This window comes from Erythranthe guttata, chromosome 4 (genome assembly GCF_056151865.1).
Source record: "Erythranthe guttata isolate IM_541 chromosome 4, IM_541, whole genome shotgun sequence".
Classification (NCBI taxonomy): domain Eukaryota; kingdom Viridiplantae; phylum Streptophyta; class Magnoliopsida; order Lamiales; family Phrymaceae; genus Erythranthe; species Erythranthe guttata.
Genome location: NC_142536.1, coordinates 17814829 through 17829834, shown reverse-complemented (window position 1 = coordinate 17829834; position 15006 = coordinate 17814829). Strand labels below are relative to the sequence as shown.

Sequence of the window (15006 nt, the reverse complement as noted above, 5' to 3'; positions counted from 1 at the left end):
TCTGGAGTAGATTTTGAGCATGTGAAGTAATTAGTGCAACAATAGTCAACCACGTTTCCATTCTTGCTACTGTTACGTAGTCCCCCCCAATATGTACATATAATACATCCCCCCCTATACGTATACATATATACGAAGGAGAAATTTTGGGAGAGGAAGGTGTGTAATTAAATTATGAAAAAATAAAAATAAAAGAAGTAAAGAAAAAAGAAAAAGCAAAAGCAAAAAAGACATAAATCATAAATTCATAATATTCAATAATAGTACTCATACTCGAGTACTGCAGGTCAATAAATAAATAAAAATAAAAATAAAAATAAAAACAATATATATATACGTACACACACAACACACATTGGTTACTTACTACTGCACTAATTATAATAATATTGTTCCAACTACCACTAGTTACATATACTCATATGTAACTGTATACATGCATGTGTGTATATCTATACATATTAATGTCTGTATCTTAGTGTGTGTGTGTGTGTGAGTGTGTTTGTGTTTTCTAAAGTTGTAACTGTTGGATTTATGGCGTTTCGGATCACACGTTGAGAGAGAGAGAGAGAGAGAGAGAGAGAGAGAGAGAGAGAGAGAGAGAGAGAGAGAAGGTTGCAATAAAGTGAGGAGAGAGAGAGACTTTTGAATTCTTGTAATAATACAGTAGTAATTAATTGTCTTCTCGATCTGCATTTCATGTGTTGAAGCTATGGGTGAAAAATTAAATTTTGGAAAAAATCTTTTTATTCCAATTTTTGAAATTTTAATTATGATTTGTTTGAATTTTTTTTTTGAATAGGCTATATATATATATATATATATATATATATATATATATATATATATATATATATATATATATATATATATATATATATATATATATATATATGTGTGTGTGTGTGTGTGTAATTTTCAAAAATATTCCGATTTTTTTCCAAAAATATATTTATAAAACTTAAAACGAACTTTTCGATTTATTTGTTTCGGAAAATTCACGAGAAAAATATAATTTCGGAAAAATGCTAGTAGTTATTGGTGGATACGAAATTAATAACTCATGCCCACCTTACAGTTAGGAGCCTTAAATTTAAGGATGGTAAACCCATCGGAAACAAAGTTAATGCTCGTTGCGCCGCCTGCCGGAGGGGGGTGACTTTACCGGTGGAGAATGGTGTAAATTACAAATTTACCCTTTTTTTTTATTTTCGCCATGTTTTTTTCTCTTAACGGATGAAGTTTAAAGAGTGTAGTATCAAACAAACCGTGTGCCGTGTACGTATCTAGTTCGCAAAACTCGAAATTCGAAAACATTAATCAGATTTATAAATATTTACACATAAAATTTTAATATTAGTAGAACTTACATATGGTTGTTATATATGAATAATTAATACATAATTAATTTTGGAAATTTAAATGAAATAGAAAATTTATACCATCATGATATTCTATAAACTTTATGTAAACAATCATCACCAAAATTAAATACCCCATTTTATATAACCTAGGAGTAAATTAAACTTTCTAGAGATATAGCAATGACTAATATTTATACTACATGTCACTATATATGAGTGAATGCAACAATTAAAATAAAGTACTAAACTTAATTCATACTTAATAATTGAATCCATCCTTAACTACTTATACAATAAACTAGATATGTTCACTTGGCCGGTAAACTGACCGAACCGAACCGAAAATCTCGATGAAGTATTCGATAAATATTTTTCGGAATGCCAGTATACAGTATTGATGCTCAGTATACTGAACCGTACCGAATACCGAAATATTTAATAAATATTTTTTTTCTTTAATTTTAAATTCTTTAAGGTAATAACAAATTATAAAATGGGGAAACTACAGATAAATCCCTAATCCAAAACTCAAATCACAGATCAGTCCCTAGGTAGTTTCTTCAAGCAAATCAGTCCCTATTCACGCGTCTGACATGCAGATCAGTCCCTAATGTAAATTTAATATATTTTATTATATTCTCTCTCTTCTTTTTCACTCTCACCCTTTTCTCTCTCCTCATTTTCTCTCTCTTCATCTTCTCTTTCTTTCTTCTCTTTCTTCATTTCTATCTGCTCTTTTTCTTCTCTATTTCTTCTCTCTTTCTCTCCTCTGGTTTCCTCTTTTTTCCGACGAAAGAGGGTTCGCACCAATGGCTGGTAGATCTCCATATTTTTCTGTACTACTGAAATGCATTTCTTTATGGTTGTTAATTATTGTGATACATAGTATAAAATATGGCACGCAATAGTACCATGCTAATATAAATATGGTATGGACGTATGGTACTTACAATACGTAATCGTTATACGTATAGTATGCGTGATAGGTAAATTTGGTACTGTTGGTGGGAAAACATAATATAATGGGGAAGATAGTACGTAACATTCATCTGAATAGTATGGGTGGTAGGTAAATTTGGTACTGTTGGTGGGAAAACATAGTATCATATAATGGGGAACACAGTACGTAACCATTATTCGGATAGTATAGGTGATAGGTAAACTTGGTACTATTTGTGGGAAAACTTAGTATTATATAATGGAGAAGATAGTATGGAACCAGTGCATTGTTATGATATTTTCATGTACATTGTTATTTGGATTCCACTCTATTGTAATCCATTTTTTAATTTTTTTTAAACTAAAAGCGGCGATCAATCGATGGAAATCGAGGGTAATCCGCTTAGAAATTCAATTGATGCATAGAGACATTGCATCTGTGGGGAGAATCAGTTTTTTAAAGATCCTGATGATTTTAGGCATATGCTGAAAAACTATTATATTGCTAATAATCGATCATTTAAGTACATGAAAAATGATCAACAAAAGATCATAGCAGTATGCATTGACGAAAACTGCAAATGGAGGGTTTATGCATTATTGTACAAGTCAGATAAGTTATTTAGCATTCGTAAATGCAATCTTGAGCACACTTATGGTGATGCTACTCTTCGAGTAGCACCACTCAAATGAGTGGGTTAAAATACAAAAAAGGGAAATGCAAGTGTCTTGATTGTGGGAAGAAAACAATAATCATGGTTTCAGAAACTATTTTGAATCCCGGAAGGTTATTTTACTGTTGCCCACACCATGGCTACTCCCATTGGTGTGAACCATTTGAAGTTGGGCAAACTTTTTCCAACTCAAATCGTGAAGAAAATGAAGCTACAAGTGCGTCGATGAACCAAGTCCATCAAGAAAGTGAAGTGAAGAATTGCAATTTTGAAGGTGGAGTAGTTCATAGTTTAATAGTGTTGAATCTAGTAATATTTGCAGTCTACATGTATGTAAAACCTATGTACCGTTGTTTAATTAGTGAACATAAGAGTACAATGTATAAGCTGGTAAAGTTAGGGTTATTCGTGAATATATTACGCTTTGTTCACCAAATAAGTACAATGTATAAGCTGGTAAAGTTCGGTTTATTCGTGAATATAGTACGCTTTGTTCACCAAATAAGTACAATGTATAAGCTGGTAAAGTTCGGGTTATTCGTGAATATAGTACGCTTTATTCACCAAATAAGTACAATGTATAAACTGGTAAAGTTTGGGTTATTCGTGAATATAGTACGCTTTATTCACCAAATAAGTACAATATATAAGCTGGTAAAGTTTGGGTTATTCGTCAATATAGTACGCTTTGTTCATCAAGTAAGTACAATGAATACACATGTGAAGTACAAGTGATTCGTGACTATAGTACGCTTTGTTCACTGATGAAGTATATGTTTGTCATTCATATAGTATTGTTACACTCTATATATTATTGTGGGGCCAATACATCCATATGATCGCATTTTAAGACACAACTCTTCATTTTAAGACTATTAAGAATGAATGGAGACAATGTGGGAGTCGATCAATATCGATTATGGTAACAATTGAGGAAAATATTAGTTTTACACTTGAGCATTGTAGACTTGTATGAATATATTGTATAGTATATGAGTATCATGTATGAAATTCAACATATTTATGGGATCTTGTATTCCAAACGCAACAATAATGCTCACCTACCTTAAAATAATCATCTAAAACATAATTTATGCATCTCCCGTACTTATTGATCATTAAAGCGTCAATGAAATTGGTACAATTCAATTCATCAAAAAATATGGTACGCTTTGTTCATCAAGTAAGTACAATGAATACACATGTGAAGTACAAGTGATTCGTGACTATAGTACGCTTTGTTCACTGATAAAGTATATGTTTGTCATTCATATAGTATTGTTACACTCTATATATTATTGTGGGGCCAATGCATCCATATGATCGCATTTTAAGACACAACTCTTCATTTTAAGACTATTAAGAATGAATGGAGACAATGTGGGAGTCGGTCAATATCGATTATGGTAACAATTGAGGAAAATATTAGTTTTACACTTGAGCATTGTAGACTTGTATAAATATATTTTATAGTATATGAGTATCATGTATGAAATTCAACATATTTATGGGATCTTGTATTCCAAACGCAACAATAATGCTCACCTACCTTAAAATAATCATCTAAAACATAATTTATGCATCTCCCGTACTTATTGATCATTAAAGCGTCAATGAAATTGGTACAATTCAATTCATCAAAAAATATGGTACGCTTTGTTCATCAAGTAAGTACAATGAATACACATGTGAAGTACAAGTGATTTGTGACTATAGTACGCTTTGTTCACTGATAAAGTATATGTTTGCCATTCATATAGTATTGTTACACTTTATATATTATTGTGGGGCCAATGCATCCATATGATCGCATTTTAAGGCATACCTCTTCATTTTAACACTATTAAGAATGAATGGAGACAATGTGGGAGTCGATCAATATCGATTATGGTAACAATTGAGGAAAATATTAGTTTTACACTTGAGCATTGTAGACTTGTATGAATATATTGTATAGTATATGAGTATCATGTATGAAATTCAACATATTTATGGGATCTTGTATTCCAAACGCAACAATAATGCTCACCTACCTTAAAATAATCATCTAAAACATAATTTATGCATCTCCCGTACTTATTGATCATTAAAGCGTCAATGAATATGGTACAATTCAGTTCATCAAAAAATATGGTACGCTTTGTTCATCAAGTAAGTACAATGAATACACATGTGAAGTACAAGTGATTCGTGACTATAGTACGCTTTGTTCACTGATAAAGTATAGGTTTGCCATTCATATAGTATTGTTACAATCTATATATTATTGTGGGGCCAATGCATCCATATGATCGCATTTTAAGGCATAACTCTTCATTTTAAGACTATTAAGAATGAATAGACACAATTCTTCAGTTTATGGTAAGTTTTTCGTGAATACACATGTGAAGTACGCTTTGTTCATCAAGTAAGTACAAGTCTAGTGTTAACAATGTATCTTCGAATAGACTAGAAAGTATTTGTTGCTCATTTTTATGGTACGCTTATATTCTTTATACAAACTAATTAATCGCAAAAAAAAGTACCATGTGTTCAAAAGGTAAGTACATTTCATAGAAACATATAGTACAATGGATACAATGGAAAAGTACGAAGCGAGCTAATCAATAGTATTATTAGCTCTACAACAAAAGGACAGATTGTTTATGGCACAAAAACACATTCATCTGTTCATTAATTACAAAAAAACACAAAAACCCCAAAACACTTCCAAGCGTATAGTATTTCCCCCAAACCAGAAGGCCCGATCTTTTACATTGTACGCTTGCATGAGAGACACAACCCTATGGAAGTTGTGGTTTATTTTAGGCATGTCCATGTAGTGATAGAAGGGATTTTTCTTCAGTACTTCATAATGTTGTTTCTTCATCACTTTTTTCACACCTTCCATGGTTGTTTGAAAAGCGATCGGTGAGCACCTGCAGCCTATTGATAGCTTGCTGCAATCTTCTTTTACATCAATTCCTGCAATTACATACACATAAAACTACAATTATAACAAATAAAACGTACTATAAAGTTCCACATGTCAATACCATCCAAAGTTACTAGTAATACCATTCAAAGGCACTAGTAATACTATTATGGCATATGACTTATACTACAGGACCATCAAACATTAGACTTCTAGTACCACATGTCAATACCATCCAAAGTCACTAGTAATACCATTCAAAGGCACTAGTAATACTATTGTGGCATATGAAACATACTACAGAACCATCAAAGCTTTTGGGGACATGCTAATGTCACCGAAGAATAATACCCATGAGGAAACTGTTACAAAATCATGAAATTCGACAACAAATAAATGATCTTTGCAAACCCAAACAACAGAAAAACAGATATTGGAACCGATTTAATGATTAGGGAAAACACCGAATAAAGTCGAGGCATAATACCCATGAGAGGATATGTTCAAAATCATGCAATTCTACAACAAATAAACCTTTTTGCAAGCTTAAGCAACACCCAAATGGGTCTGTTTCCAAGAAAATGAAAGAAAAAAAAAATCAAACCTTGTTGTTTACCCTGCTTCACCATTGTCGAGAAATGGGTTTGTTTATTTTTATTTTTCCTTTCGTTTTATAATTTTTCTGCGTTTTGTTGATTCTTCGTGCTTCGTTGTTTCCTCCTTCTTTGTTGTTTCTTTGTTCTTCGTTTCTTCTCTGTTTAGCTTCTTTCTTGTTGTTGATTTTTGAAATGTAACGGGCAAAGAGCGTGTAACACAAACGGCGCGTTGGAGGTTGGAAATAAGTTATGTAAAATTAGTATAAAGTAAAGGGTATTTTAGTATTTGCACATTTTATTAGGGACTGAACTGCATGTTAGGCGCGTGAGTAGGGACTGAATTGCTTGGAGAAACTACCTAGGGACTGATCTGTGAGTTGAGTTTTGGATTAGGGATTTATCTGTAGTTTCCCCTTATAAATACTTTTAGATTGATATTTTTTTGGGATTATTTTGTAGACCCCCATCATTTCCAAATTATATAGAACTAACTACCAAGTGGATTACACTCTAGGGGAAACCCCCCTCATTTCGAAAATATTTTGACATACCCCCCTGGGCTACCCTGAAGTTCCTATAATACCCTTCTAAAATCAGTTTTAAACCCTAACCACTCACGGTCTCTCTCTCTTCTCTCCCAAATTCAAAATCCCGCCTCCACAAACTTCCCACCGGCGAAATTGCTTCCCGGAGCCATAACTCTCTCTCCGGTGGTTGGAATTCGATGGTTTAACTACCGTTGGATTCCTCTCGCCGAGCTCTTTATTTTGGTGGTGATTTCATTTAGTTTCGAACGCTGATCTGTTTCTGCAATTTTTTTTATTCGAGGACGGTGGTCTTGCCGGAGCTTTATTTTGTGTTCCACCCGTCGAAATTTAACGGGTCACCCACCGTTGGATTCCTCTCGTCGGGATCTATATTTTGATGGTAATTTCGTTTATTTTTATGTTTTCAGATTTATTTCTATATGTTTTGCAATTGTGGGTGCGCGGAACCGTTGGTGGTTATTAGCAGCGTCTAGGGTTTTGGTAGGAGGCGAGGGGGGTGAGGAGTCACTGTCTGTTTGATTTAAAATCTGTAGCATTTCCCAGCAATAACCTCTCTCTCTATCTATCGATCTCTTAATGTTTGGTGATTTTTGAGTGTTTTGATGTTTTTCTTCAAATTTGTTCATTTGCACTAAAGTAATTTCTTTTTGTTTTGATTTTGCAATTGCAGCTTAATGAAGGCCATTGATCCTTTCCTTGAAGGTGTCAATTTTTATTTTTTTTGCTGATCTGTTCAAAAGACTGTATACATTACTATATATTACTATAGTAACATGTAGTTACATATGCGTATATTTGTGTATTTTCGATTCGTATTTTATTGGTTGTGATGTGATTTATAATAAAAATATTTAAATTTGTAATTTTTTGTTGGGGTTTTATAAATTTATTTTGTATAAGTCAGTATTCGCGTGTGTATACAATTGATCGACTAAAAATATGGGGAAAAAAAACAAACATAACTATGAATTACTATAGGTACTATAGTTACATGTAGTTGTTTTCAGTACTGTAAACATATGGTTTTGAAAATTAAAAAAAAAAATTAAAAAATTAAAAAAAATTAAAAAATTAAAAAATTTAAAAATTAAAAAAAAAAAAAAAAAAAATATATATATATATATATATATATATATATATATATATATATATATATATATATATATATATATATATATATATTTAACAAACAGATTTATAAAAAAAAAAAAATAATAATAATAAATAAATCAGCGAAAATAATAAATGCAGAACCATAAATGCTGAATGCAGTTTGGCCGAAAAGTGCACATAAGGGCAGTATAGTACTTTCGCTTCTCCAAGGGGTATGTCAAAGGATGATTTGGGCTTGGGTTTATCCCTAGTTTATTTGGTGGTTAGGGGTATGTAAAATAACCCCTATTTTTTTTTTCCAATTATTTACAAATTAGTATCGATAATCATTTTTTTTATCATTAGGGCCGATTATTGAAAATTTAATGTCAAAATCAAGAATTAATTTGTTTAAGTATATTTTTAACACAATTTTTAAAACATTAAAATATAATTTCGATTTTACCGGTACTGAACCGAATCAATTCGACAAAAGACAGTACCGAAACAAATAATTCGGTACGGTAAACAATACAAAATTTCAAAGTACGGTATTACCGAACGAACAACCCTACAATAAACCGAACCAGAAACCAACCCTTGAACAAAATGGATTCCGACCCGAAACCAAGTGAACAATATTACCAAATTCTCACCTATTTCTTGAAAAATATAGTTGGAAATCTAAAAACACTACCATAAATTCCCACTTTAAATAACAATAATGCAGCTGCTCTAACTGTGGTGCCAAAGCGCGTGGCTTAACTGCAGAGGCAGAAATTCAGTACTAAAAATGATGACAAACAATTATAATGACACTAATGCAGAATATCTGCCAATGTATATATATATATATATATACACATATACCATCGTATATTTGATAAAATACCGCGTTATACGTACAAATGATAAAAATACTCGTATAAAATAAAATTTTACGTGGAGAGCTTGTTTTGACTGAGTCGCTTCTTCCTGTATCTCCATGCAACTTGGATTTGTCGAGCTGCAAATCCTCTCCAGTAAGGTGATACGTACCTGTCGAACGAAGAAAAAGATAAAATTATAGACGAGAGGATGTATTGTATTCTAGATGCGTCTTTTGGCATAGTATTCACCGACAGGATTTACTAACGGGATTAGAGAGGGGTGAAAATTGGAACGGGAATTTCCGAATTCCGTCGATTTTATCCGGATATTTCTGATTATGGAACAATAATTTTCACTCCGAATTCCAAAATTCCGATTTTTTTAAAGTAACTGGATTATTAGATTTTAATTTCTGATCCGATTTATAATTCCGAAAATTCCAAAAAAAAAAAATCTCGTAAATCACACTTATAATGGCAGTATTATTATGTATTATCCATTATAGGTTACTAAAAAATTGAAAATTCTGAATTTCGCCGATTCTGATTAAAAAAAAATAATCCAATTTTAGAACAAGTTTTTAATCATTTTTTTTTTAATTTATTTTGGAACGGAATTGGAATTATTTTTCACTTCCGTAAGAAAATGGATTTTTTTTTCCGAAAGTGCTAATTCTGATCCGATCCGTTTGATTTACACCCCTAGAATATAATTAGATACTGTAGAAATTACCTTATTGCCCCTTGAATACGTGGACTCCTCAAAAAACGGGCAAAAAGACTGGTCACTTCTTCGAGATCCGAGGCTCGTAATACAAAGGCTTCGACGTTTGTTAAGCATCTTACAAGCCTGCTGCTCAACAATCTATGTCCCGGAATCCTGATTCTTTTTCCATCTGATAAATTATTTAAGACGGATAAAGTGAAATAAAAAAAAAAATCATTATATTTTCGTAATTGCAACTAGTGTTTCGTAATCGAAGGAGAGCACAAAATTGCCGATTTTATTTTTACCTTTATTTATGGAAGAATGTTCGAGAGACCATGTAAGAAGTTCTTCACCACAAATATCCCCTTCAGACAACGGAACTACGTTACGATCTTCGCCCACACTCTCCATTGATCCTCGGATTATAAAAACCATTTTATCAACAAGACCACCTCGAAATAAGATTCTACTGTCTTTGATATATGTTTTCGTCTTTAGCCTCTCGCATATAGCATCTACGATCGGTTCATCCAAAAGTTGAAAAATTCGTACCTACATTTCCGAGAGGCAATTTAATCGGAGAGAACCCAATATGCAAGATTTTATTTTATTTATTTATTTATTTTAAATAAAATAAATAAAACATACTCTTTTGATGAATTTAAATAGATGGCGCCTAATTTCTCGTTGAAGGTCTTCAGGTAAGTTCTCCATTAGCATTTCTTCATTCACTCCCCGAGTGGCCGCCCAATTAAAGCGCTCCGAATCACGTACTTGTCTGCGTGGATAAGGCAATTTGATTTTTTTTTATCATTTAATTTTAACGGAAAAAAACGAAACAATAAATATATCATCACTCAGCAAAATAAATATAAAATAAAACCTTCGTAGTTTTTCAGGCAAGCGACGATGGCTCATCCACTGCTCAACATCACGTCGTCTTAAAGACATTTCTAACCTCCTGAGAGAAAGAAAAAAAAACATAAATTCCAATTGAGAAAATAATAAAATAAAATAAAATGTAAATTCGAGCTAAATTTGTACCTTCGCCCAAGAGCTTGGAGAAAATTCTGCATATTTCCGATAAGCAGAGCGAAAAGCAATAGGCCGGACCCTATGATCACCATTGTGAAAAGAACTTCCCATATAAAATAACTCGGAACTTGATTCCCAGCTAGTGTACTGATTTGCTAATAAAACAACCACGAGATGGATTAGTGTTGCTAAAAAAAAATTGACGATATATTTTTTTTTTCTCAATTAAGAATTTAAATTTTTTTTTATAATAATAAAGATACCTGGAAGCCCCAAAACAATGAGTACACGTATCTTATCACAGGACTTCTGTGTGTGGTTAAATTGACAGCGTTTTGATATATCCCGAAATCGAAACCACCTTGTCCGAAACAAGCAGTTGCGTTTTCATTGTTCTTCCACTGGTCCCAAGTTGGCTCGTCTCCAAACCTCTCTTGAGACTCTCCATGGCCACAGTCGAGGAATTGCATACATTTGTCTGTTACCATATCGCTGTCTCGACATGCATTTCGGAAGCATTGATTCACCCTCTACATACAAGTAATTTAAAAATAATCTCATCTAAAAAGAAAAAAAGAAAAGAAGCCAATGAATAATAAGTAAATTACGGATACCCTCTTAAGGTGAGACTAAATAACTTACAAACCCCTGTGGTATTGGTAAATTACGCGGGTACCCCTGAGGTTAGACAAAATATTACATATACCCATAGCGGTATATCGCATTTATCCCTTGGGGGTAGATTTGGAAATTCGTAACGAATATTCCATGGAATCTTCAAGATTTCGTTACTCATAACTCCATAAGGGTGTAATTGTAAGACGGAAAAACCAGCTCGGGGTATTTGTAACTACCAAGTACCAATACCACGGGGATTTGTAAGTTATTTAATCTTACCTCAGGTTGTGCCCGTAATTTACCCTAAAGATAATGATGATTTTGAAGTTATCGACGAACCTGTAAGCCGAAGAGATACCAGCATGAGCCAACCACGTGGCTAGCCAAAACGAATGTAAGAAGATTTATGACGAAATTGGACCATGCTGACTCGAAGACGAAGCCGGTCGAAGAAGGGCCCGCGACAAAGGGCAAGAATCTGTAGAGACGTGGAATATACTGAACAAGAATGGCGGCTCGTAGAAGGTTTTTTGCGTAATTTGCACCAGATGCTCCGACGGAATCTGGTAAGACCAGTAATATGATAATCTGCAGAAAGCAAACAACTCTGTTTCAGTAGCTTTTTTCGATCTATTGTTGTACATTTTGACGACATAATGCAAGTAACGGAATCGAAGAAAAATAATGGGACCATGGTGAAATGGAGAATCGAGGGCTCTTGGTAGAAGGCAAATATTTGTTGTGAAAAAAAAAACAGAATCGCCTTTTATTTATTTACCTGTGGCAGGGGGAGTACAACGAAGAAATCAATGATGAAATATCCGAAAAGATAATTCTTTGCAATCATTTTTGGATCATCGACTAAATCTCCGGACCCCACAACTCTAGATTCAGGTGCAACGTAAGCTAGCCTGAACTGCAAAAAAGTTACGATGTATCTTTCAGTTGTATGAAATGTGCAAAACACGACAAATTATTCTAATTTCGACACATATGTTAGAGTAACAAACTATATATAAAATACCTGAAGGAGGATATGCAACAAGTAAATAAAGTCGGTTGTGCTCCTCAAGACGACGATAGTGGTTGTCATCGCCTTATCCAAAACTATGCACTTGTTATTCTGGATAAAAAATAGTGACACGAAGATTCGCTTGTGACTTTCTACGGGTAAATAATATCATGATTATGATTCTCGATATAAAATATACTCGATTCTCAATTACGGGTTCTTGAAAAAAGAGAAATAAGAGCAGCTTACTTTAAAAAGTTTACCTGTTGAACAAATAACAGAAAAAAGAACAACGGGTCGATAAATACGGCAAACAAGCAAGAAATGACAAAGAACTTGTTCCACTGCTGAACAACTTTTGCGTGGGGATTCATAACTCTTGGAATATGCACACACGAACACATTCTCTTTGCCCAACCCTTTGCATCTCCGTATATCATATTGTGAAACTGCAAAACGAGTAATAGTATGAGTGCACCGACTGAATGTTCGATTAAAAAAAAAAACCTACAACGACAATCGAATATGTTGGGAGTATATGATGCGGATGGAGTTTGCTTAGAAACAAGAAATTATTACAAGTTGAGAAGAATTAGTGAACATTACGAATCCACCATATGAAAAAAAAAAAACGAGTCTTGAGAATTTATAAGCCTTGGAATTTAGACTATTGAAAAAACCCGTCTTGAAAACGATTTCTACAATGAGAAAACATAGAAACAATTGAAAATACAAAATATTTTTGGTGAAAATCCGTCCCAATTTTATGTGGAAAAGAAAATGTAACGAGCGTACTAACAAGAACTTTCCGAATCTTGATTCAATTGAAAAATTGCATAAAACTACCAAAATTACCAAGCAAAGAATATTCATCGTTAAATAAAAGTACCTTTGCGTCATGTTTATCCGATGTTCGTCTATGCCGCCCCTTAACATTGTAAGACATCGGACAAGTCGTGCAGTACGGATCGTTGCACATTCCCAGCTGCCCCGACTTCAAAAGGTGGTCGTTTTTGCTCGTGTAATCATCCATCGGCCAATCACTACTCTCGCTCTGAACCATCGAAGGAAATCTCTCCATTTTGGTCTCGGTATTTTTCTGCTGCGACGAAGCACCCTGAGGAGGCTGAAAGATGAACTCGCGATTCTGATTAGCGTATAACGAAGCAGTTGGCTTTTGAGCTCTCAAAGGACCAGTGAAACCGACGAGGCTGGGCTCGTATTCGGAAGTTTCTAGAGAGTTCCTAGGGATAGACATCGATGCACTCCTTGTCCTGGTTGCAAAAGCCCTGTTTGTGGACTCGACGATGTCGTCCGATTGGACGTAAGTTGTCGGCAGCATAGGTATCTCGTCTCTTTCGGAAGGATCCATTTCTCAAAATTTCAACCGAAACGAATGTGTTGCTAGTAAGCTGTTAACACTCGATCATGAGTTAAGAAACAGAAATACATACTTCATCGTATACATAAATATACCTGCAAGAAAGATACTTAACAGTTGACCAAAACAATGTGTAGTTAATCAGCTGTTAAGACTTAAGAGGTCGAAAAATTAGTCAACACTCCATCGTAATTCGGGTTTTTACGGAAAATACAATGATCCCTAGTCTACGACAAACATACATATGATTCATTCATTCACCGAAAATGAATTAATTACTCATCTCTTTGCCCCTTATCTATAATTAGGTCAATTCTACGCTATTCGAATTCCCCTCTCTCTCTCTCTTCCTTCAATTATTCACTTTCCATAACTCAATTCAACACTCAATTCCCATAATTATGGGCGTCAACACACACACACACACACACACATCAGAAATACATAAATACATCACTGTATACACTTACATGCATAGATAGAAGTCAAATTAACAGAGGAATAATCATGCAATAAAAAACAAGAAAGAAACTCCAATTCTGAAGAAACTACCAGCCGATTTGCATATTAATTTCAAAAGCTATTAAAAAAAATCAAGAACCCTTTGTTAAAAAAAAACAAAAAAAAAACACACCTGTTACAGCAAAGCCCAGAGGAGAAAACTGGTAAAAATTCAGTCAGCAAAGCCAAAGCCCACCATTAAAACGCCAGTCTTTGATACATACAGTTACAGATTGATTAATAGAGAAAATAATATAAGACAGTGGAAAAGTCAAGACTTTAGACTTGGTTTGTGAGTGAAAGGGAAAGGGCGTTAAAATTCCTTCACATGTGCGCACAATTAATTAATTTCTGTGTGTGTGTGTGTGTGTGTGTGTGTGTGTATTGAACAGTAGGGAGGAGGAGTAATTTGCAAGAGGGAGAAAGACCATAAAGCGCTGACTCCATAAAGAGGGTTTTAACTTTTATTAACACCACCCCCCAAAAAAAAAAATTACTTTCCAAAGCAAGTTGCTTCTTAGAAACAACACACACACACACACCCGTGTGGGTGTGTGTGTGTGTTTTTTTTTTTTTTGTTCTTGGATGAGGAAGCGGTATTATTGTTAAGGTTGTTACCGGTAGACTCGAGGTTGAATTTTTTTTCAGACAGACGAAGCTTCGGATTGGCTTATTAGTGCACTGTGTTTTTATCTTTATTCTATGGTTTTTTTTTTTTGGCATTTTTCATGCCATTTTTTATTGGGTTGGCATA

At 33.7% G+C, this 15006-nt stretch overlaps 1 protein-coding gene across 2 annotated transcripts; it reads right to left on the bottom strand.

The window, feature by feature from the left end:
• Positions 1-8768: 8768 nt before the first annotated feature.
• On the bottom strand, positions 8769-14956 carry LOC105950454 (putative cyclic nucleotide-gated ion channel 20, chloroplastic). Of its 2 annotated transcripts, none has more exons than XM_012973814.2 (13): positions 14386-14956; positions 13260-13782; positions 12634-12819; positions 12383-12481; positions 12137-12274; positions 11698-11946; positions 11004-11270; positions 10750-10895; positions 10589-10666; positions 10354-10483; positions 10011-10257; positions 9730-9892; positions 8769-9165 (listed from the first exon to the last, which is right to left on the bottom strand). In XM_012973814.2, the coding sequence occupies exons 2-13, from the start codon at positions 13740-13742 to the stop codon at positions 9066-9068; spliced, it is 2286 nt and encodes a 761-aa protein (XP_012829268.2). In that variant the 5' UTR covers positions 13743-13782; positions 14386-14956; the 3' UTR covers positions 8769-9065. The 2 variants fall into 2 exon arrangements, with proteins under 2 accessions (XP_012829268.2, XP_088673234.1); XM_088817108.1 differs by having other exon boundaries at positions 13260-13846; positions 14386-14918.
• Between the last annotated feature and the right edge of the window lie 50 nt (positions 14957-15006).